Raw genomic sequence first — 24,818 nt, forward strand, 5'->3', positions numbered from 1 at the left:
TAAAAGTAAATATAAGTCTATTTTAAAGTGTTTTTTTACTTAATAATTATCATCTTTCAAATAATATTTTACTACATTTTTGTACGTGCTGGAATTCTTTGACCTTTGCGCCCAAACAGAATTCGCGAGTTTTTTCATCACCATCGAGACTTTACCACGAGATTTGACAGAAGCGATGTCATCATCGTACGGGTTTCACGCCCTAATCTGCATGGTCAATGTCTCTTCCTGTATTCCGATGTCGTCGTTCCATCGAAGCAAAAAACTTTTTTAAAGTTTTGGACCACTTCGGTGAGGAAATGTGGCACTTTTTCAACGGGATGATTTAGTGTGATTTATGAAAAGTCATGTATATTACTTTTTGCTATATTTGACCTTTCGTGTTAGGTCTCACTTGAACGGCAAAAGTTGTCTGCAAATTCGCTTGCATTATCATTGCATTGGTGTAAAGCAATGAGAATCATCGCATCTAGGTCTGGCTACGTTGATAACATGTTTTGCACATTTGTAAATGGGAGTCGCTCCCTTGCTTGTTATTTCGTAAGACTGTTTATTTTAAGTGTGTTCCAGTGTAGGGTGCATTTAGAATTTGAAAGAGGCTAGTTGTTTTGCTTGGCTAGTTGAGGTGAAGTAGGCATGGTAGGCGTTTTGCTCATGTTGGGTTTGTCAGACATTGTCAGAGTCTGTGTTCGCCTAGCCTACCTCTAAGATGACTGTTTTCTTGTCATGGTTTGCCAGTACTAGCCTTTCAGAAGCATGGCGGACACAGTAGGAGGGTGCTACTTGAAGTAAATTTGGAACAAACACAAAAGATTTTACCCAAACATTGCCAAACCAAATATGAGCCCCCTCTGCCATGGCATGCTTCCAAAAGGCCAATCTGCTAATGTCAGATCGTGTCTAGGCCTACACATTGGCCAATGAATGTTAATCAGTCGACAGTTCTCATTCATGTCTGGTTTGTTGGTCAATTCTTCTATGCATGTCTGACCTACTTGCTTTCACTCAGTGTTTTATGTACAGTATAAAATTCTTGGAAATAAAGCTCCATCGACACCTTTGTGCCTTTGAACATATTCGAGCTCTTAACCCTAACCCTGCCAGATGCAGCACAGTGCACCAAGTGAAAAGTTTGATGCACTTTGATGCACTTGGCAATCAACAGCAGTGGCACACACTGGCTATGTTGAGACAATGGCAGCTAGTCCTATTGAACAATGCCACTGTTGGATAGTGTGGTAACTGGCAACCACAGACCCCCAGGCTGTTTGGCCTTGGGGAGAGTAGAACTGGTGGATCTTGTTACACTGGGCAGGTAAGCCACTTTGGCAAATGATGCAGACTGAGGTGTCTGGCAGGGTTTCTAGCCAAAGTAGGCTGGAGGGTTAGGGTTAATGAAGATTTCGTGCCTGTACTAGTGCCATAGATGTGCTCGAGTAATTCAAATCCTATTGCTCACATGTAGAAAATCAAAACTAGGGCCTGAGTTTGGGTATATATTTTTCTGAGAAATCCTCCAGTCAGTCTAGACCTCGCTTTCGAGTCAACTTGTACCTTGGGCTACTCGTACCTTGGATGACTCGTACTTTGGACAACTCTGTACCATGGGCAACTCGAACCTCGGACAACTTGTACCTCGAATTAAGATCACTCGTACCTTCATGTTATCAATTCCGTTGTAACTTTCTTGCTCTTCATTTTTCAGCATGTTTAAGATCAGATTTGACAAACATATCAAGGAAAAACTTCATAAATCTCTGGGAGAGATTTCAAGCGCTAGCATGATTTTCTCCATAGAACCTGCCGCAGGGGTTTGCACCGTCTGTTTACATGACAAATGTCGAACAACCTGACTGTCTACCAACTTGACTTCCTTATTAACATTCTTTTTTGGGGGAGGGAACTTTACTAAACTCTAAATTCTTTTTTTAGAGGGGGACGTCGATATATTCTTACAGCTCTGGGGAAATGTTATTGGACATTTTTATTTTGTGGGGGAATGATGGCTTTGTTTAGTAACTTTTTGGGGGGTGTACTTTGTAAAATTTGTTATGTCTTGATTTCTTTTGGAAATGTATCTGGTCTCGTTTCTTAAATTTGTTTTTGGGGGGGAACAAGTTACAACTGACATTACTTTATAAACTTAGAAGTAAATGAAAACATGACATCTCTCCATCATCATGGTGGACTGCACGGTGAAGAATCGGAATTGCACGCAACGACGGCTGGCCACGTTTACCAGCCTCAGTTTCCTGACCGCGCGTGCACATGCATGACGTCGAGACGTTGACACGTCTCAGCTTGTAGGGAAGGCAGTGTAGCCAAAACAGCAAACTAGGTGAAGAACACATGACTAAGTAATCAAATTATGCAAGTTAATTACAATAATAATTAGCTCTGATTTCTGTAAAGGTACAAGTTGTCTCGTACGCGAAGATGCGAGTTGTCTTTAGTGGAGGTACGAGTTGTTCAAGGTGCGACTCGACCTGTTCCCTCATTGTCTGATCCAGTATCAGTTGAATGCAGTGTGAGACAATCGATACTTTTGGGACATATCTCCTACATGTTCATGATAACTGTATACTTAGACCTGGCCCTTCAGTTGCCAAAGAATGTTGAGAATTTTACATTTTCTCTTGCTGTCCACTACAAAAATGATTTTTTAAAAATTGCCAAGTTACATGATAAAAGAAATGAAGGTTGCAAAGGTTGGTGTTCACTTAAACACTACAGTTTGGTTGGCCCAACTATAGACAGAATTCACACAAAATATGCCAACCCGGCATTTCATCCATGACACAAATAAAAAATAACCCCCCATGTAGTCAACTGTCCTGAATCGTCCAATTTCAGTGTGATCTTACCGTTTTACAAACACCATACATATAGATTCTGTCAAGCATGATTTATCAAAATGAAAATGCCACATGCTGTGGCACACACTAGCACTCTGTGTTACAGCTGTGAACCAGCGAAGTTCAGTTCTGACCAAAGGGGCCTCCATTGCTGAGGAAATTGCACCTTGTCATGGTCCAGCTCAAGACTCATAGTTTGGACCATTTTAGTTATAGTTAAGAGAGATTTAGAGTTTTGCTCCCAACATCCCACATGTTTTGCTTTGCATTATTATCAGTGTGTACCCTGCCTTGACCATGTAGTTGCCAACTGGGTGCTGGGGGATACATGTACATGGGCAGCTCTTTGGACTGCGTAGCCAGGGATTATTTTGTGTGGTGGGATATACATTGTGAACTTCTTTGGGATACATATATGTATAATTTCTTGTAATTGGAGCCTCCCTTTTCCAAAATCTTCAGTGTGTTCTTTGCCGGGGTGACCACTGCCTTAAAAATCCATTGACAGTTCCTGTCAATGTGCTGAGGCAGTGCATATGATATTATGGAGCTGTGCGTAGGATTTTCAAGTATTATCTCAGCTAGAATTTATGAATGGCTGAACCTAAACACAGTCCAGCCCAAGACCTTGACGTGGTGCATCCCTCAAAATCAGTCGCACCTTTTTTGCAGTGCAGCCTCAGTCCTACAGAACCCCACTTGGAGGAGTTTAGAGACATGAGACATCAAATTTGCTGCTTTGCACAAGGAGGTGCTTTATGTATTATCATTGTCACATCGTAGCTGGAGTTTAGGCTGCAGTTTTGATATTAGTTGATTCAAGAAGGTATTGATTAAAGTTCAAACTGATTTTTTTTCCATGAGGACCTGAAACTGGTCAGTTAAGTTTAATTTGAATTGTTACAGAGGCAAGTGTGCCAAAATGAAGCTCTCTCATTTTCTTTCTCACCTTGAGATGTTCTAAATTCATGCTTCCAGTGTGAGACATCTTTTTGCGTGTCTCAGAAAGCATTCATGAATAGATTACAGCAAGATGAGATGGCGGTTAGCTCAGACCTTACAAATACTGTTCCAACTGATTAAACATACCTTTGTTTCCCTTCCCAGGAAGTGCACATGTCAAGTTGAATGTGCCAGACTTTTTCTCTCGTGGACAGACCTCAAGGGAGAAATTGCACGTCTCTGGGAGTCAAAACACTGCTCTTGAAGTCAATTGAATATTGACTCGAATGCCTGGTTGAGTCACATTCCTACCAACAGAACACGTACACACACAAAAAAACTGTGTTTGAGACATGGCAGCAAGAGGTGGTGCACAAAGACCAAATGGGACACAGGGGAAGATATGTCAGTTTAAACTGGTGTTACTGGGGGAGTCGGCCGTGGGCAAGTCCAGTCTAGTGCTACGGTTCGTCAAGGGTCAGTTCCACGAGTACCAAGAGAGCACCATAGGAGGTGAGTTTGTAGTCCTGTGATGATACATGTACGTTTTCTTATTTGCAGGGATGCCCGTGCAGAGACATCCAGCTGTCTGGATAACTGCTTTCAGCCATTGTGTTTCATATCATTCACCGGTGTACGTTAACTGAGGTTTCCAGAACAGGTTACCAGTGGTAAAAATGTAATCCAAGATGGCAGCTTGGGATGGAAAACACTGCCTTTTTGGCTATTTTGGTGTTGAAACCTTCAGAGATAACACATGCTCAGTGGGTCACCTTTCGTGCGTGAATTAACATATGTAATTTTTGAAAGTAGCAAACAGTCAGTGCACTACACCTCTTGCATTAGTTGCATAGCAAATGATGCATTCATATGAGTTATATATGATGTTTGCAAGACCACATAAACTTACAACCTGTCAGCAAGAACCGTGTTCAGCTTGAGTGCTTCTGTACAAATAATGTCAACTTGGTCATGCCTCGCGTAAACCCATGTTCAGCAGCGTCTGAGGGTAGGAAGTTCCCATGTGATTGTGTTGATCTCAGCAGAGACCAAATAATCTGTTTTAGCTGTTGGATTCTTCTTTCTTTTTTTGGGGGGGTTCTTTTTACACCTCAGTTGCCACAGAGACTTTGTCTGATACAGCTGTTAGTGAAATAGGGGTAGGAGTGTTGATTGCAGATTTGCCCCAATTCAGAATTGACCATGTGTCTGTATTGGCTTCCCTTGTCTGCAAACAGAAACACTTTGCCTGACCAGGAACCACCAGCTTAACAAGTTCAGCTGTGGTGAGGTTCGGCTCAGTGACATGAATCTTGTAAAGTTCAAGAATGCATTAAAAGTTGAGGAACCTACGACTGCAATGATTCAACTTTGATTATTGACGTGTGTGACCACCCTGAATTGCCTCAGAGCAGGTCAGCACAAAGGCAATCAGCACATGACCCACACTGGTGTACGCCGATTTCTGATACAAATGGTGAAAGGTGGAATGCTCAAGGCACCATTCAGTGCTGTGTCACAGGCATTTGCATTTAATTTTAGGCACCTGAAGTCCAAAGGAAATGAATACAGTCAGCTGTGTGTTTTTTTTCTTGGAGAATTTCCATCATAAAAAGCGAAACTGAAAACAAGGAAATGTATCCACTGGAGATTATTTTCCTAAGCGCTTGCGCATGAACACGCACGGTGTCATGAGTCATGCTGTCACAAATATGATTTTCCTCTGACATGTAGCAAAACTGTTCTTGTTTCCAATAGCAGTCAAAAGAACAGTTTGCAAGCTGACTACACGTACATGTAGGTAGCGACAACTACACAAACATGATAAACTGGTCAGTTTTGGTTGAGAAAGTCATGCAGCTACATTTTCATACTAATATAGACTTGCTTTTACCGAAAAACCGTTATTGGGGGTAAAGTTGTAGATTTGATGTGACAGGACTCGTAAACCTGCTGCAGTTTATCATTTTAATAAGTTCACTCCCTTTGTAAATTGTTCAACCTTTGTAATGTCGATACTCAGTGCTATCATGTATGCATCTAAGGTTTATCGTCTGTGCAAACAACGTTTGCCCCTTGACCCTTTTGTCTCGTCATCCAACGATAATTTGTAGCGGTGTTGGAAGTAGGCATTTAGATGTTACTTTCAGATGTATTGACTGGTTCGGTAACGCTTGAGGTCACATGACCAGGTCACATGAAAGTTAGCCCACCAGAATGTACTTTGCTGGTGACAAAAGTAACTTCATTCATGACTGACTTTCATATTTTTAGTTTGTACAAGATCTCATTGAAGAAATGCAACAGGTGTTGGGCGGGTACCCTTACATGCAATCTAACTCCAACTTCCATGGAAAAAGCAAACACAAAAATTAATTCAAATTGCCAAGTCTCTTGTACTCTTGGCTTATACTTGAAATTTGTTCCAACATCCCCAAGGAGGTAGGTCATATTCAACAAATTTCCCCTCACAGATCTTTCAAAAGTGCTCATGTTTCTTCATCTGAATACAGTCAAATATCAATAACTCAAAGTCGGTGAACTCGAAACTCCGCTTCACTCAAAGAATAATTAATTCCCGCCAAAAGAATAGGCTTTTATGTACAAAACATATCCGTAACTTGAACTGCTCACGTTGCCGGATTCGTTTACCTCGAAGTTTTTGTGTAGCAGATCCAAAAGAAACTGCTGCCAAAAAACTTTCAGAAAGTGTTAGCAGAATGCGCGTCTAGTTATGAATCATTTCTGACACGCACACTTCGTCTCTTCACACCAGGACACTCGCAAGCGCGCTACAATGGTGATTGATCTAGACACGTAACCACACCGTGACCGCAAAATCCAACTTGAAGGAATTGGCCCAATTGTTACCGTGGGCCCATTGTAGCCAGTGCGTCGGCAGGCCAACTGATGGCTCTTTGCGGTGGCTGTGGCAAGGCATTGGAGATCTTCGTGTATGCCGCACACGCCACACGTACGGAAGTTAAGTCTGGCCAAATGATCTGGCCCAACTGCTTGCGCTCGTCCGTGCGATGGCTGCCCAATTAGAGCCACAAACCATGTGACTGCAACGCAGAGCTTTTGCATAGCCAAACCTCACTCCCCAAAAATAAACAAAAGTTTGAAAATAAAGAACGAAGAACAAAAAGTAAAAACAGACACCAATAACATTTTTGTTTTTATGAAATTTAATTGAAGTGCAAAAAGGTGCGCCCTTGTGATGAAAAAACTCATCTGACTCATTGGGAAACCCCGCCCGAGTACGCATGTGCAAGGCGCTGCGTTGTGGTACGGTATCAGAAATGGGACCACCACAATGTGTCACACACGCACAATGCAAAAGAAAGATTTGCCACACAAAGGTACACAGTTTAAATGATTTACAGTACATGTAATGTGTTATTTGTCAGCCGATTGACAACAAAAATCCTCGGCAAAAATGTCTTTCTATAACAAAACTTGTGGTACCAAAGTATAAAATAATTACAATGTCATTTCAAAAGTCGTCGTAGGGAGATTTACGGTAACTGTGCGTCAGTGTATAGGTACATGTTATGATACACGTCGTAATAATGACTTAACTTCAAAAGAAATCGGGACCTTCTTTTAACTCGAATTTCGGATAACTCGAATTTTTTGTCCATTCCCCAGTGATTCGAGGTATCGAGATTTTACTGTAGTTACTAATTTGTTTGAGGTTGTAGACAAATACCTGATCCCAGAATGCAGTGTGAATAATGGCCTCTCCATGATATCTTTGGGTGATGCACTGTATTGTGAATTGCCTATTTTAATTGTGAAGACTAGTGCATGTACTTGATGTCACAATCTGGAACCAGTCTGGCATGAGCAGTTGGGCACCTGGGTACCTGGGTCAGATGCACAACCCTACTTGTAGTTTATACTTGCCTGTTGTGATTGGAGTTTCGTACAATACATCCATGCTTTGATGCATCCATGCAATACTGAGTCCGTATGGAACTGACTTTGTGTACATGTGGATGCACATCAGTGGCATGAATTTAAACGCTGTGACAGTGGAAAGGAAAAATCAATACTGTTCGAAGCAAAGGCAGTTGTTCAGTGCAAAGTAATCCAATTATGCATAAGGTACATGTATCACTCGGTCATCCTAAATGCAGAGCTGGCAAAGAATTTCATCAAATCCATCCTTTGAAAAAAGATTGTACAGCTTTCATTGTCATTGATGATTGATTGCAAAAGCATTTATCATGCCCAAAATGTTTGTGAAAGTAAAGCACACTGTTACAGGGAAAAGGGCACAAGCAAAGGTAATGACCTATTAATGTTATACACAGTGCACTCTTGAGTATGATTGCATGAGTGATTCACAACAAACAGTGAACACTGCCATTTCCAAATACATTATACATGTTTGAGTAACCCTGTCTTGAGGGAGGTGTTATCTTTTTCCTATAAAGGGAATAGGATGTAGTCATTTTTCTTTTGCTGAAGACTTCTCTGTTTTGTACTTGCAATAGGTACTGAATCTTAAAAAAAATCTCATTTTGTATTTGGGGCTTTATTTTTCAAATAACTTTATGGCCTTAGACAGTTGAAGAGTGTGTGACTTTTGTTGGTGACATTTTTAAGGCTTTGGAAGAGGCTGTGGAAGTTTTTGTGTGAAGAATTTGTACCAAAGATCAGTATTCACTGGAGTAGCAGTATAGAGTACCGAAGTGAATACGTCACGCGCACAATTAGTGTGTAAAAGGCATTAGCGCGAGAACCAGCGTGTGAACCAACACGCGCGCGTACTCCATTCGTTTGCACTGCACTTTCTGGTTCACAGTGACGTCACACTTTGATACTCTATTGTGAAGTAACATCTCAAGACTTTTTAGGGGATAATAAAGCAAACAATACAAACATTTCACCTTCAAGTGACAGCTGGGGACAAAAAATGAGCTGAGCAGTTGAAGCTGAGAAATTCTGAGAATGTGTCTTGTTACTGTTGTTCTCTTTCCCATGAATTAAAATATTTAGAAGAGGGAGGCCTAGGTTGAAACAAAGCATTAATCCCTCTTGCGGTGTTTTAAAAAGAATAAAAAAAGCATTATTGTTTACAATTTCTTAAATAGTGTTCACTGGAATTTGATCCCTCTTAATATACATGTACTGTGATCTGTTTTGAAAGAAAAGAAACACATATGCGTGTATTTGTATGCAGCCTTTTCCCGCTAGAATATTTAGCCCATCATTCCTCCTTAAATCACATCTTGCTTCTTGGGTCTGGGTCACCCCATAATTTAATAAAGCACACTGAAATTGCTAGGGAGCTGTGTAAATCATCAGTTGTGCCACAGTTTCAATTGCACAGACAGGCAAGCGTTCAGGACCCGGCCGCGTCACTAATGAAATGTCTGAAATGCGCGCATTCAGTCAGCACTATCGTTGTGATCACGGTATCATTGAAGCTTAGGACTTGGGCAGACACACGCCTACACTGAGTGTAATGGCTGTTAATGTATGATAATCATAGTTGTGAAAGTAGATCCACGGCCGTTGTGATTATGATCACGAAAAAAACAGATGGGTCCCAGTTGAGTGGCATTTTCCAAGGAACCTATCTCGGCGGAGTACATCCAACGAGATACGGTGTGCCCGATACATGCTGTGTGCTGCAAAGCCTATTGTCACTTCCGTGTAGCTTCAGGGAGATCGGTGTGCTTTTTCTCTCCCCGCTGTCTCTCTCAATGTATCGAGGTCCAGAGGCTGTCTGAATTGAAATCACAGCATAGATCTTATAGCCAGATGTGTACTTACCAGGGAAATGGATACAGCCACGAGTGCTGCAGTTTCCCTCAAGGACTAGTGATTTTTAATAATGGCTCGAGTAGCTGAAACTAGACCAATGTATTTATGGCCCAGCTCTACAGCTCATAAATGTGAAATGAACTGTGTTCATTTGACATATCTGCAGGTGTTTTTGTATATGTGCGCCGTACTGCACTGTTCAATTATATTTTGCCTAGGATATTTGAGCTGAAACAATGATGTGTCAAGTCTGTTGGGCCACTTTAAATGTGGATTTTAGATTACAGCTTTAATTTGAGCGTAAATATATTGACGTGCAGTTAAGTCTTACAGCAAACTTAGTAAAGTGCTGCAATAAACACTGTAAACAGCATTCTTCAAGCCATATTTTGGCTACATGTTGGAGGCTTTTGTCCATGTGTCATGCTTTGATTTTTTTTTTACTTTTGCATAATTGTTCTGATTTGTTCAATGTGACCTTGACAAATGATATTTTCATCTCAATATAATGCCGTATCACATGAAATATTAACCATTGAGTCCATAGGAAGATGAAAGCTTCCTAAATGGAAAAAGGTCTGTGTTATTGCTCCGTCTATGAAGTTTGACTCGTTTTATTTCTCTCCTTGTTTGCAGCTGCTTTTTTGACACAAACAGTCTGCCTAGACGATACGACAGTAAAGTTTGAGATCTGGGACACAGCGGGCCAGGAGCGATACCACAGCCTAGCACCGATGTACTATCGGGGAGCCCAAGCAGCCATCGTAGTCTATGACATTACAAACCAAGTGAGGCTTCCCCCTGTCAAAATCGTGGTTGTTTTTTTCATGTTTATGTGTTGTCTGTTTTTCACACCGTCAAACCTGCGAGTGTCATTTTGACCAGTGTGTCCTCCCAGCCCCGGCGAAAAAGTAAGGGGAGATTGGTCTTACAGCCAAACTGGACTTCACTTACATGAATCTGTTGCACATATTTGACTAGGCATTGGCGTTGTTTATACCAACCTTACAAGATGAGGGTACCCTCCTATCTGTCGTTCAGAGCATGGACGTTTGATCCGTTTTGTGCACTGTATATATGAGATCTTTCACTCAGCTGGATGACACGAGTGTGATGTTTTTTACATGCAGGACACATTTGCACGGGCCAAAACATGGGTCAAGGAGCTACAAAGACAAGCGAGTCCCAACATAGTTATAGCGTTGGCAGGCAACAAGGCTGACCTGGCCAACAAGCGGATGGTTGAATACGAGGTGAGGAAGAGATTGTGCAGGAGAGTTCATAAGAATTCGCTGGCTACACGTGATCTTCGTTGTCTGTCAAAACGGCAAAAGCTACAGAGGCTGGAGTATATCGGTGTTGAGTGTTCCCACACAAACTGCCAATGCCATTGTGCTGGCTCTTTGTAAGAGCCCAGGAAGGATGCCTAGCTGACGCACAGTGGTTCATTCAGTGTGTGGTGCACTGAGTACATATAGCTAATTTTTTTCCACCTGTGTTGGCATAACTTGGGCTCACGTGAGCAGCAAGTGCCCTTCACTTCCATTTCAAAGTTAGGGAGACCTGATAAACCCAGATTGGCATATCGAGTCACTGCAACAAATGTGTTATTGCCGTTATTTGGAGAAACGTTATTTAATCTCTTGCTGTAAGTGTACGACGTTCGCAGAATTGGATAATAGCAATAAAACCTTGACTATTAAAACACAACAATGCGCAACTTACCAATATCCAGCAGTAGGCTCTTTCTGTGCGATTTTGTTGATGTGAGCAGTGAGCAAAAGGCCATTTTTTTTCTAGCTGTTGGATTCTATTGGGTTAAGTTGGCCTTACACTTAAACAGTTATTGGATGTTGTTGGATTCACCAGGGTGACAACACAATTATGGTAGGGGTTAGGACAAATGGGCTGCCTACTACATATGATACTTTCAGTAGGCTGTGAGCGAAACAAAAGTGCGAAAAAATAAGCATTCCAAGACATGAGCAACTTCTACAAGTTGATTAACCCTATGAACCTCCTTGACATTTTTGCAAGGATGCAACTTCAGATTTTTTTCAAAATCTTCCAACTGCCTCCATGTGAAAATTCGATACAACCTCGATCCTCTAAAATCCTCCTTTATTTCTTGCATGTGTTCTTAAGAGGGGTGACCACTTTCTAAATCCGTTAAAAATCACCTAGTATTCCCTGTCAGTGTTGTGAGACTGTGCAAATGGTATTGTAGGAATGATTCTCAGTGTAAACTGGGCCTCGGTTTACCCATGCCCGAGTAGAAACAAAACAAGGTTTGTCCCGAGACCTCAATATAATGCCTCCCTTGCGATCGTCCACATGTTTACCACACAGTCCTTCAAAATCCTACTCTTGTGCAAGGAGGGTTTTGGAACGCGAGGGTTGGCAAGCGAGTCCTAATCCCATCAGGTGGTTTGGTCATTGTATCAAGGAAGTTTTGGATGCCGTAAAATGTTTCACAGGCGGAGTCAGAATGCATGCACTGTTCAATGTTGTTTTCCAGACTAATGGCCTTGGCACGGTGCTTTACCCGGCCACGCGGCATGCATTCTGCGTGGTGTAAAATTTAGAGGATTCCTCTTGCATCTCTGTGATTCGGTGTGTCTAAGTCTTTATGCTAATTGTGCCTGTTACTACTTCCTTGTCCCGGTATTCGCAGGAGGCCCAGGCATACGCAGAAGAAAACAGTTTGTTGTTCATGGAGACATCGGCCAAAACGGCCATGAATGTCAATGACATTTTCTTGGCAATTGGTGAGTTCCGTCCGATCGTCATTTCAGCACTGTCAGTAACATCGCCTTTTTATTGCACGATCAATCAGCTCAGGTGTTATTAGAATCGGGAGTCAAAAGTTCCCTTAGAATATTTCATAATTTATGATAGGGTTTGAGGAAACTGGCCCGCCTTTACTGTGTAGTTTAGAAAGCAACGTAAATCCTTCAGTAACAAAAGGAAAGAGAAAGGACAAGTCAAAGCATACATTCTCACTATTACAGCAGTTGATGGCTGTGCATGCTGTTATTGGATTTGATTTCACTCTCACAACTCGCTCTGAACAACGTTCCAAACTGTTTCTGTTGGGGAAATGTTTGTCACAGCTGCTTGGCTGCATGAGGAATTGGCAATATTTTCAGTGGCAAGTTACGGCAGAGCTTGACATTCACATGTATTAAACTTCTGTGATCATGTGCAGTCGTTAAGAGTAATCTAGACCTGTGGAATCACTTTTAGGCACGTGTTGTTCTTTTAGGCTGTGCTGTCATAGGGAATATCAAAGAATTAAGGTACCTTTTCATAGACTTGTTTCACTTGGCGTTGTGGTCCATACGCGTAAGCTGTAGAGAGTGTTCATTAAAAACATTTAGGCGTGCAATGCAGTAGACAGATGCGGATATGGACTCGCCACAAATGTTACCTATGGAAAGGCACCTTTATGCTGGCAAAAAATCTGACATATTAATGTGCAGTTATTTTTTTAATGTCCTCTCTTCACAACTTGCCAACAGCCAAAAAGCTTCCCAAAAGCGAGCAAGCGGGTGGAGCCGGTGCGGTTCAGAGGCAAGGTGGACGGGGGGTGGACCTCACAGAAAACCAACAACAGTCGTCAGGGGGATGCTGCAAATGAAGGCGTACCCCACCTCTTCAAAAACTCTCTGTACAAAAAAAACAAACACACCATAACAACAGCAGCAAATCACTGTTGGGTCGGGAATGATTCAGTTGGGCATTTGGGGGGCGGGGTGGGGGGGTGAACAGTGTCCCAGTTTGAGTTGATTTGATGTGATCATCATGTACCAGTTTGGAAATTGAAGGGCACACTCTGAGTAATTTTTCTGCTGTTTTAAGTTGATCACTCTGAAGTTGTTTTCTTTGTGTTTTGGTTATTTAGAGTTAAAAAGACTTACTGATTCTTGATTAACCAGTTTACATTTGGTTTCACTGTTTCTGTTTTTTTGTTTTAGAAATGCATTGTATCAAATTTGCCCAAGTCAAAGAAATTTTATGAAGCCAAATGGTTCCATTCCATCTGTAGTTAACCTTTACATCGCAAAATTTCAACATGATTTCACACACACCCAGGGCCAGGGGAGTTCAGGTTGAACCAAGTGTTTTGATATTTTTTCTTTAAAAAAAAAAAAAACACCGTGTGAACAAGAAACTCATTCCGGCATTTAGGAATGAACACGACTGAAATTATGTATCTCGCTGTGCAATGAATGGACGAGTCCGGTATGAAAAAATATGCCACAAAAAAGGAATTGTGACCCTGTGTAAATGCCGTTCTTCACCCAGACAAATTTTTGCTCTCTGTTCGAGTCTTAGGCAGCATAAATACTCAAGCCTGAGGATCCACCAATGAGATCAGTGCTCAAGTCAGTGGCCATCAGGAACAAGAACATTCCAAAAGCATTTTTCTCTTTGTACTTGCAAGCGGCATGGTTCTTCAAGAATTGTGTGATAGCATGTGAAGGTGACTTGTTTTGAAAATCTTTTTTCATCTGGAGTTACGCGGTAATAAGAGTTCAGCGTGACAGTGATAATGCAAACCTGCGAGCTGTGCTCTTCATTTGTACAATACATGCTTACAACGAGCTTCCCTGCTCTCTGAAAACTGGTTTTAGGAAAATTTCTCAGAGTGTGCCTTCTTTGGTAAAAAAAAATTTGGTGTTATTTGCCTCAACCTAAGAACAAATGCATCACTTTTTTTCCTGGCAGGCTAGTAGCATGGAAAGTGTGGAATGTTAGCACCCCCTGTGCCTGTCCCCGCGCAGTGATCTATTCCTTTCGTTATTCCAGATACCAGTGTGCAGCTGTTGACCTCCGTCTCTTCAATGAATACCACCACCACCATATGAATATATCTTACATAAGGTAATAACTGAAAGAAGTTTTGGCATACCATTTGTACAAAGAAAATCTGCCGTAATAGACAAGACATTCTTCTGGTGGGCAGACTTTTGTGTGTGTGTGTGTGTGTGCATTGAATCCAGCAGAGAGGGAGTCAGGTTGAGCTGTGACTAATGTTTCAGTGTGGTTAGGGAATTGACAACTCTCTGTGAAGAGTGTTGCCGTCACAAATGTCTGCCGGAAGGGAGGGAACCATGACTAACGTGCGCTGATTGACTTCAAATGGGATGTGCAGCAGACAGCCATTTGGTCAGGCTGGGTTGTTGTCACAGACCAGTGATCATCAGTCAGTGGGGTTATGTTAGTGAAATGTGGGTGTTGATGTGAAGAAGCATCCAACGACTTCTCGGTAAACAACTTTCCCTGAAGTTGAGCTGGAATCACAGGCAGGGCCTCTGTGGGTTTGTCTGAAAGGCAAAGGAACCTGGTGGGCATCTGTCTCTGGGGAGCTGGGGCTCGTTTTAGGTAGTCTTCAAGCTCCACGTGGTAAGCTGAATTGTGATGACTTGGTGACATCAATAGTCCAGATTAGTAATGCAGTGAGAACACATGTACACTGTCGTCAAATCCAGGACGGACTTGACGCTTACCAGTACAGGTGCTTGCTCACAAGGAAAGACAGCATTGAAACGGACTCGTGGCCAACTGAACATGTCCTCGAGGTCTGAGTGGTTAGAGTTGAAAGCATGCTTTGAGTTTTTAGCTATGTGGTGCAAGTAACTCTGAAATATTTACGTCAACATTAACCAACACGATACAGAGATCTTTGCCTGAAGGGAAAAAACGACAAAGACTTTTGATTCATCTATTTGCAACAGTCACAAGTATTTCAAAATGACCCCACTCCCCCAAAATGGTTATTAAATGGAAATTAAAAAGATACTGGTTCCTGTGAAAAATCACATCAAAGTAACCATGGGTGATCTGATGAAAAATATTGTATGTACAGACCGCTTTTTGGAACATTTGCTGAAAGCGGCATTATTTGTATGTAGTGGGTAGAACTCTGCATTTAAATAAATATTTGTGTATTGATTAAAACATCTTTCGCCATGTAAATTTATTTGTTTGTTTTTTAATTTCGATCATGAAAAATTGCTTTTCTGTCAAAAGAAGTCTTGAAATGACTGGCGCATGTAAAAGCTTTCAAGCCAGCCTTGTAGAATCTATAATTATAGTATTCATGAAATGTATGTTTTGACTGCTAAATTGAGGGAAGGATCAAATATGTATCAATTTGCAGTAGCAACAGAGTGAATCGTCTGACAACATAGGTGCATCCCCCTAGATGTCAATGGTTCCACCCACATTAATGGTGTAGCATTTGTCCATAGATCATCCCACTATGTTTGTAAGGGGTGAGTAATGGTCTTGTTTCCCAAGGCCTTTGAGGGGAATAGGCCATGATTGTAATTTAAAGGTGTTAATGGTTATACTTGTCTGAACTGAGAGGACACATTTTTGCATACTTGTAAATTGTATCACGTAGTTGAACATTTATGCAGTCACCCCTCCCCCAAGCAAGTGGATTCACCCTGATTATATGGTAACTGGATTACTCCGACTTGAAGGGTAGAATACCTAAAGAACAGTAGTGAAGTAGGACTTGACAATTGCTATCAGATAACGATAATTATGTTATACAAAAAATCTGTTGAAAGAAAGTGGATATCTGCTTCTCTTGTGTAATAACCTACTGTACAAATGTGTTATGTTCATACGAACCATCAAGTGGACAGCCAAATCGGAAATTTTTTAAACTTTGATCTGGAATTTTGTTTTGTTTGTTTTTTGACATAGTTCTATAAGCAAGGGATCCAGTGCAGGAGGTTCATTTTATTAAAATTTTTTTTTGGGGGGGGACGGTAGTTTTAGTTTTAGAAGAGACAAACTATCAGATTGTTCAAAACAAATGCCCTGCAGTTGTTCCCCTTAAGAGGAAACAATACAGCTTAAAAAAATCACACATTTTGACTTGACCTTTTTCTTTTTAATGTTGTGATAGAATTGTTTTTATTTGTTTTGGGGTCATACTTTTACACCACTACAGTTAGTCCTGTAGCCTTCCAGAACCTTTGAAGTCCAAGGAAGGATTTGGTAGGGATTTTTCATTACTTGGGACTAAGTCCCACTTAGTTGACACAGTTCTTGGTACAGACAGAGAGTGCCTCTGGGTGTACCAGTTAGTGTTTGTCATTGCCGATGGGGTCAACAGAAGCATTCTAGTACTTGTGTCCTGAATAATGCAACCAAGAACATAGAAATTCCCGATGCTCAGATACATTCTTCTAGTGTAACTTTGTTTTTTAAGGTTGATTTTGTGTCAGTTTATTAAACTTTTACCATGGCCACATACATGTAACTGCATCATAATATGTAACCCAGTCGGAGAATAACAGAATCGTGCACCTGTATATGAACCCATCAATTTTAGCACTGTCTAAGGAAATTTTTCTAGATGTTCTTTGGAAAGTGATGAACATCTCCTTCGCGGCACCACACATGGCCATCTTCTAAATAAAGGTTAGATCGAACCACGTTTGAGTCACAGACTTCTCTGTGAGAGCGCATTGTGTCCGATGTCTCAATGTAGATTCATGTAATTTTCTTTCCTATTTTTTTCTCGGTTGTTTTAAACCATGGTGTTTGGCTGTATATTGCAATGGTTAGTAGGCCATTAGATCTGTACCAAAAACAAAAAAATTCAGAGGGAAAAATGAGAAGGGGAGATTGTTCGAATGGGGAGTACACGTACACTGTTCTTGTCAGGAGGAGAAAAAAAAAGGAAAAATTGTAAAACTTGGCTGATCTACAATTTACCCTGACACATCTTTCTGATTTATGAATGTGTACAGGTTTATTATTAAGGTAATTGCTAGGAAGAGAAAAGTATGGAAAACACTGCTAATGTTGGAATAATATTGTAGCAATGAACTAAGAAATAACTGTATTGTATTAAAAGATGATTAATTATTAAAGAAGCTTCCATCTATTGTCTAGTTTTAATGGCGTTTCTTAGATTTAACCCTAAATGAGCCGGGATTTTTTCCGATATCAGTGCAGTGCTTGGAAATGGTCATTTGCAGTCATTTTGACACCACTGTACCGTTCTCACGCAGCGTCCATTTTTCTGAGACAAATCGGCCCAAAGTGTGTATACTTTTCCACTGCCCATGCTCAATGCACGCCAGCTGGTGCATGTGTTGCTTTGAACTTCAAAAGATGGTAACAACAAAATCACAAGCTGGATTTAGTTTATCATCATGTTTATTCTGAGGAGTGGGGTGGTTCTTTTTCTACATTCGTCACAAGTTTTTAAACAATCGGGCACTGGACAGTCAAGTTCTTGGAGGGGGCAGACCCCCCCCCACGAGACAGGCCAAAATAGCCCAGCTTTGAAGGTTATAAGCTAAGTCACACTGCAATTTTGATGGGCTTCTTCGAGCCAATCAAATGTGTTGCAAGCGGAAGGAAACCCCCCTTGGATAGAACAAGAAGCATTTTTCTGACAGTTAAAAATTTATTTGAAGATCACAGCAAATTTTAAGTATGTTTTGTGCTTGCCGATTGGAACCATTCACCTGTTCATGTGAATGTGTGCCTTAGCCAGCTCCCTGAATAAAATGTCCCCTCTTGAGGAAGAGAACGGGCCAACCATTTAATTTGGGCATTTTGTCCAAACAGTGTTATGAATGTGATATTGGGTTATAAAGACAATGGTCGAGGGAGCTCAGCTGTACGCTATAGCATGAACATGTGAATGTACATGTACATGCAGTGTCAGTCACATCAGCAGTGCTCATCTCTTGTTCACGTGATCTGACCAGTTCACATGTAATACATGTACGTAACCAAATACATGTACTATGCTTTGCAGAAACGGTCACCATTTTTCCACGACTCAAGTTCAACAGTTGAAAAGTTGTGTCGTCAAATACAGCCTGAAAACACGTCGGCATGATTAAAATACTGAGCAGTAGTAATGGGGGAAAAACAACAAATATAGCAATTTTAGCAATTTGTGTTTATAAAAGTCAGGCAACAATAATGGATCGATTAATTTTTGTCCATATCCAAAATTCCTGCTTCCTTACTTCTGAGCAAGGAAAAATGGAACACACTTCCTGTTGAGTGTGGAATGTCACTTAGAATGCCAAAATCTGATATAAGAAATCATTTGCAGTTCAAAGGATGAAAACCTAGTTGCATTCGAATTGAAGATTCTGAGAGAGTAAACTTTTTTTCATTGTACATAGTTAAAACAATTGTTTCACAATCCTTTCAATCAAGCTTGCCTGTTTGAAATTTTATCGAGGTTATACACGCCAAATGTATAATGTAAATTATTCACAATGAGACCTGTTACTGGAAGCAATTTCAACCAAGTCTGGAGAACTGGGGACAAGAGCATAAAATATTTAATTAAATTTGCAATCAAGCTCAAATTTTTTCACACTTATCAATGCCACTGATGTTTCACATTTCATCCTGTGTTTGTGGGACTTGACCCCCCCTCACTTTACTGAACATTCATACACTCCAACAGTGATCTGAAAATCTGCACAGCTGTCCTGCCTATTGACTGTGCAGTGTGTTTTCAATTCAATTGTTAGCCAACATTGTACGTAAGAATTTTGAAGACTGAATTAACAGGCTGAGGCTAGGAGTACTAAACTTTCTATTGGAAGTGGCTATAGCCACTACTAGCCAGTGTTTTCCATACGCACACATGGTATTCTGGCTTTAGCCAAGTACTTCAGACAGCCTGCGTACAAACAGATACACAGCTGTCCAGCAGGTTAAATCCATGAATGCTAATACTTGCATCCAGGCAACAGGATGACCATGACTGTAATGTTGTCTCTGGAGCCAGCCAGAAGCGCACTCTGGACGAGCCGCTCGCTCATCTGCTGCGCCAGGTTGCGGTACATCTCATGCTCGGTGCGCGAGCCCTGCTCCTCGGCTTCCTGGAGCCGGGACTGGGCATAGATGGTGTGGAGCTCGGTCAAGGTCTCCACGTCTGCCTCATTGCCGTCGTCGTTCTCCATAAGCGCCGAGATCATGCTCTCGAAATCCGTCTGATCACTGATGTTGTCATCGTCATTTGTCACCTTGCCAGCAGATGGTGCTTCCCGGGTCTGACGAGGGGAAAGGAGATATCGCTCTTGCAGCTTTGGTGAGTGGTTGCCATTTGAGGTGCTATCTGCTGCTGGTGAAGCACTCGCAGATTTCGGTTGCACCACACAAGGAATTGTTTGACTGATTGGTGCGTCTCGGACACTGTTTGTTTCGTCCACCTGACGCATTTCCTTTCCTGGTTCACTCGTTTGTGCAGGTGGAGCGTAACTGGCATCCTCCAAATTTATGTCGTTGCTTGGCTCAGGATGATCTTTTTCGAGAGCACTGTCCCTGGAATCCTTGTCTTGATCTGCACCCTGGTTATCACCACCCAGCGAGGGTGCCAAATTCAACCCCTCAATGCCATATAAGTCCCTGAGGGGGTCATCGGTTGGCAGTGGCTGCCTCGGGAAGACCTCCTGACCGGGCATCAACTGTTTGACCAATGAGACGGCCTCTTGCTCGGACAGGACCTCCCACACCCCATGTGAAGCCAGGATGAGGAATTCCGATTGGCTGTCGATGGTGACGCTCACCGTGTGGGGCTCAGCCAGCACAGCGGTTTTCAGCAAGGGGTCGCCGTGGTTACCCAGGCCTCTGGTTGTATCCAGCACACCGTTGACTCGTCCACCGTTGGCACCATCTTTGACTGAACAGCCAGCTCGCAGGACACGAGCTCTTTCATGGGAGGACTGTGGAGTGTGTTTGCGAGTCAGTCGGACAGCCTTTCCGTTCTGACAGAGTACAGCATGCGAATTTCCTGCATTTGAAAAAAATGATTAAGCAGATTTTGAACATTTGAGCATGACTGGTTTGTTTAGTTTATTCGCCACAGTCTGCTGAAAGATTGAAAACTTTCCACAACTCTGAATTGTCTAAATTCTGAAGAGTGATGGCTCGGGTTCCTGAATGGCTAAACTAAAATAAACATGTTTTTTTTTTTTCTTGCAAAGTCCTGAAAGCATCATTAGGTACATGTACATAAATTTAGCCAAACTTTAAAAGACACATCTTGTTTAAAATGACCACCCATCTTTCAATTATTACCTGCATTTGCCACATACAGCACTCCCAATTCTTTAACCTGTGCTTCATCATCTGTCTCTACATGTTTGTCTCTGCCATTGCCCATCTCATTCTCATCTTGTTCATCTTCCTCATCTAAGTCTCCCGTCCTCTGGATGACACAAGTCAATGCTGAACATCCACTCCACCGCACACGTGACTGTTCATCGATTCCATATGACAGAATGTAATCAAGGAACTGATAGGAGTTCCGGAATGCCAGCTCCACCTTTTCGGCAAAGGGATCATTCTCGCGTCTGTTTGGGAGTTTGGACTTGGGTTCTTTCCTCGATGGCTGGTCGCCATTTTTCACTTCCAGCTTGGACACGTTCTCCTTGCACGTGTGCATGATCTGCTGGATGATGTTGTGGCTCTCCTGGTGGAGAATGTGCCGGACACTGTCCTTACGGATGACCGGTCTGGGCCGATCCAGCTGGTAGCCGATGAGATCATTGTGTTCAGCGAGGTTTAGGGTGCACGTGCAGGCAGTTGCTGGGTCAAACTTAGTCATCTCCCTCAAGAGGAAGTGGTGGAGGTCATTGGCGGCGATGTCCGCCGCAAACCGCCCGTTGTGGCCGTCATAGATGGCAAAGAAGCACTTGTTCTCGTCATTGCCGAAATAGTCCTGAAACACGCGCGTGTCCTCCATGCTGCGCTTCCAGCGCTGGTTGTCGTGGGAACAGATGCCCAGGGCCCGGGCGCATCTCGCGCTGCAGGTCAGGGCCAGCCCCCGGCACTCTGGGTAGATCATCTCCCGCGTCTGGATCAGGTCCTCGTATGTGTCCTCAAGATAGGACTTCAGCAGCTCGTATGCACCATTGATCTGCTGCATTGCAGACATGGACACAGGCCGGTCCTCTCGGGCCGCCCGCCGGCTCTGCTTCGCCAAGACGGCCTGCCGACGCTTCAGCAATGCCGCGGCACTCTCTGGCTGTGACTGTGCATCCCGGTACTCTAGCACAGCGAGGGCGCTGTGGTACTTGCGGTGCTCCTGCAAGAGGCGCAGCAAGATGAAGGACCCACATTTGTCACAGAAGAGGGTGATGTCTGGCTGTTGGGGGCACTCGGTGATGTCGGTGTCCGGAGTGGAGACGCGGGGCTGGAAGTTGCGACTCCTAAGCTGTGCCTCAGTGATCCGGCCCTGGTGCTCTGACACTGATGATGTATCACTGCTCATTTTGCTTGATGTAGGAGCACCCAAAGAGCAATTAAATTACACTATTAGGTGAAAAAAATTAAACAATAATGCATGTAAACTTTCATATATTTTAAAAGTTTCACTGTTGTAATGTAACTGAATTTCCTATCTGCATTAGTTTTCATTATATAACTGCCATACAGATCCTTGTCATTTGATTGGTGCAACATGCATCACATGACATTCATTATTCCTGCCCTTCACGCTGCGTCAGGTACTACTCGCCCATGTCCGGATGGTAAAAACATACAACGGTTAGGATCATCCTTGTTTCCACAACATATGAATGGCCTCGTCCCTTGAAAGGCAGCGCGAGCACAACAGACAGCACAAGCGCAACGCGCAGGGCTGATCGAAACCTGGAGAGAATAAAATTTGGTCCGAAAAGTTATTGGGATTTGAAACTGTTTGAAATTTGTTTAAAGATAAATCAAATGACAAGGATCTACATGTATTTGACGGTTATATAACACAAGTAATGAATGTTTTTTTCATTCGTGCAATGGTTAGAACATTTTCAAGGGATGAAAGACGAAATATTCCATTCAAGGCAAATTCATTATTCGTATACTATAGTTTCACAGTCTACACATATAAAAACATGTTCCTGTGTACTATCAGATGACCAGGCCTTGAATTTCACGACGGCCATGGCCGTCAGTGCCCTCCCATTTGGCCGTGGTGCCTCCCAAAAGTTATCGTGTTTCACCGCCAAGATGGCAGTGCCCTAAAAAAAAATGAAATTCGAGGCCTGGATGACTGTTGTGTAAATCTGTTCAAAAGGACCTGGTAATTCTTTCCATTTTGGCTGTAGTCCTGCACTGCCTTCTGCAAAAACCTGCTCTTCAACTTTCAAGTGATGCTTCACTGGTCTCACTTGCATAAGACCAGAACAGTCTTCACTTTTGGCCAAATACATGTATGCATGTGCAAACCACTGTACAAATCAATCAGGTATTTCCTTCCCTTTGGGTTTGAAATTCGGACAGAATTCTATATGATAAAGTGTCGGTGTCGTGGCACACTTGTTAGTGCACCATGTGTACTGCGCAACATGAGACACGAGTATATGAACAGCACTAATTTTTCCATGCAGTGACCTAGTGTTACTATCAGTCATCTTGTCTTACAGCAAATAAAATCCTAAGCAGTCAAATTTGGACAGTAAGGTGCACATCAAACTCGGAGACTGCCCTGAAAATCCCTTTATTTGCAAACAAATCAGTTTCCTAAAAGAGAGAGTAAATCCTTAAAGGGGGGCTTTTTTGCAAGTGGTCTTAGGTTAAAAAAAAACAAACCTGCATACTATCAGCAATTTTTTTTTCCCACATATTTTTCATTCATATAAATTATTTTCAGTTGTATGAATTATGTACCGTGTCACTCGATTGACTGTATGTAAAGGATTGATATTCAGAAAAAAATTGGTTTGGATAAAGTCTTTTTCCTACCCTTCCCCAATCCTAGAAGTAAACAGTAGAAATTTTATAAATGGGTGGTTTTTTTGCTGAATCTAATTAGGCCTATGGCATTAAAAGGACCCCCAAGCCCATTTTAAAAAAGTCACTGTTTGCGGCTGAGATATTCCCTCTCTCAGAGGACTGATTTTGTCCCTCAAAAAGGGACTTGTCTGAGTTTCAGAACAGCCTCTGAGTTCTGATGTGAACCTCTACTTCAGTTCTAAGCCTTATTGGGGATACCACATGAGTAATTTTGCACAATGGCAGAATGACATTGTGGGAAGGGAAAAGAAGCAAACACTGTCCGCTTTTCCTTCCCACAATGCCTTTCTATCATTGTGCAATATCACCCATGCTGTATTACCAATAACGCTTATAAGAGTGATTACCGATAATGTAAAGGTAGGCCTATTCACTTGGGAAATATTTACGTCCATGACGGTATGGTCACCAGGTCCCATATTTTGCCACTTGACTTAACCTATTTTTTGTGAATACCACGTACCCAGTGGCAAAATTAGGGACCTGGTAACTATTCTATACTTTCACCATATTCACAGTCTGTTAGCATTGTTAGAATTTTTCACAAAGGTTTGTTAACAAGGTGTCAAGCAGCATCGGTATCTGGAATTTGCCCCTAAAGTTTGTAAATTTTTGCTTAATTTTGGGGTCATATCATCTTTTTAAATCTGCCTAAAACTTGCAAGCTAAGCCTGGCAATTACCACAATTACCAGTTAGGCTATCTCTGAGTAACGTTAGCATGGTCGTGATGGTTAGGGGGGTTGTATACTTAGGACTTGGGGACCCCCTTTTTTGTCATTTTAATCTTGCAAAACTGGTAGATCCCCCCAAACAAAGGGCAACACTCTTTTCATTGTGCTGACCCTGTTTTTTGGAAACTGCAAATTGTAAATGTGAGAAAATGTGAATTTCTTACAGATAAACAACCCATGCAAATTTTAATCCACCATGACGTGTCATGTGTTAAACCACTCACAGTTACCCCTCACAATTTCCCTCAAAACTCAACAACCCTGCCCTTATTTTTGACAGCATCAACCCTACCGTTATTGAGCATGATGTCACACTCACCTACCAAGGTTAATTCAAATGTTAAAATGTAGCTTTCCCTTCAAATAATTAGGAACAGGATCACCAAAGTTACAACCCCCATGGTTAGGCTATAGCTAAGTCTCTGTTTTGATCCCCCATGGGCCATGGCTGCATCACGATCATGTAGGCCTATCTCTCGACGTTTCGGTCACGCATAGACATAATTACAAAGAAATGTAAAGCAAAAAAACATGATACCTGGAAAATAGTTGAATCTTGGGATCCTTTCTAACGAGGTCCTTTTCTGACTGTGCCAGTTTTTTGTAAGATTTGTTACTTATCGAAATAATAAGGTCGACAGTCCCTGCACGTACGGTGTGTCGTGTCTCTTTGCAGCCCTAAAGAGGGCGCTATCTCAAACAAT

General features: G+C 42.1%; 2 protein-coding genes across 2 annotated transcripts; one reads left to right on the forward strand and one right to left on the reverse strand.

The window, feature by feature from the left end:
• Positions 1-138: 138 nt before the first annotated feature.
• Positions 139-17,479, forward strand: LOC110983444 (ras-related protein Rab-5B-like). Its single transcript, XM_022242702.2, has 6 exons — positions 139-291; positions 3,963-4,310; positions 10,212-10,363; positions 10,706-10,828; positions 12,250-12,343; positions 13,097-17,479. The coding sequence occupies exons 2-6, from the start codon at positions 4,151-4,153 to the stop codon at positions 13,213-13,215; spliced, it is 648 nt and encodes a 215-aa protein (XP_022098394.1). The 5' UTR covers positions 139-291; positions 3,963-4,150; the 3' UTR covers positions 13,216-17,479.
• Positions 13,723-24,806, reverse strand: LOC110983443 (protein phosphatase 2C-like domain-containing protein 1). Its single transcript, XM_022242699.2, has 3 exons — positions 24,653-24,806; positions 20,664-21,899; positions 13,723-20,376 (listed from the first exon to the last, which is right to left on the reverse strand). The coding sequence occupies exons 2-3, from the start codon at positions 21,856-21,858 to the stop codon at positions 19,313-19,315; spliced, it is 2,259 nt and encodes a 752-aa protein (XP_022098391.2). The 5' UTR covers positions 21,859-21,899; positions 24,653-24,806; the 3' UTR covers positions 13,723-19,312.
• Positions 24,807-24,818: the final 12 nt, after the last annotated feature.

This window comes from Acanthaster planci, linkage group LG03, assembly GCF_054643075.1.
Source record: "Acanthaster planci isolate LZ-2023a linkage group LG03, COTS_SCS, whole genome shotgun sequence".
Classification (NCBI taxonomy): Eukaryota; Metazoa; Echinodermata; class Asteroidea; order Valvatida; family Acanthasteridae; genus Acanthaster; species Acanthaster planci.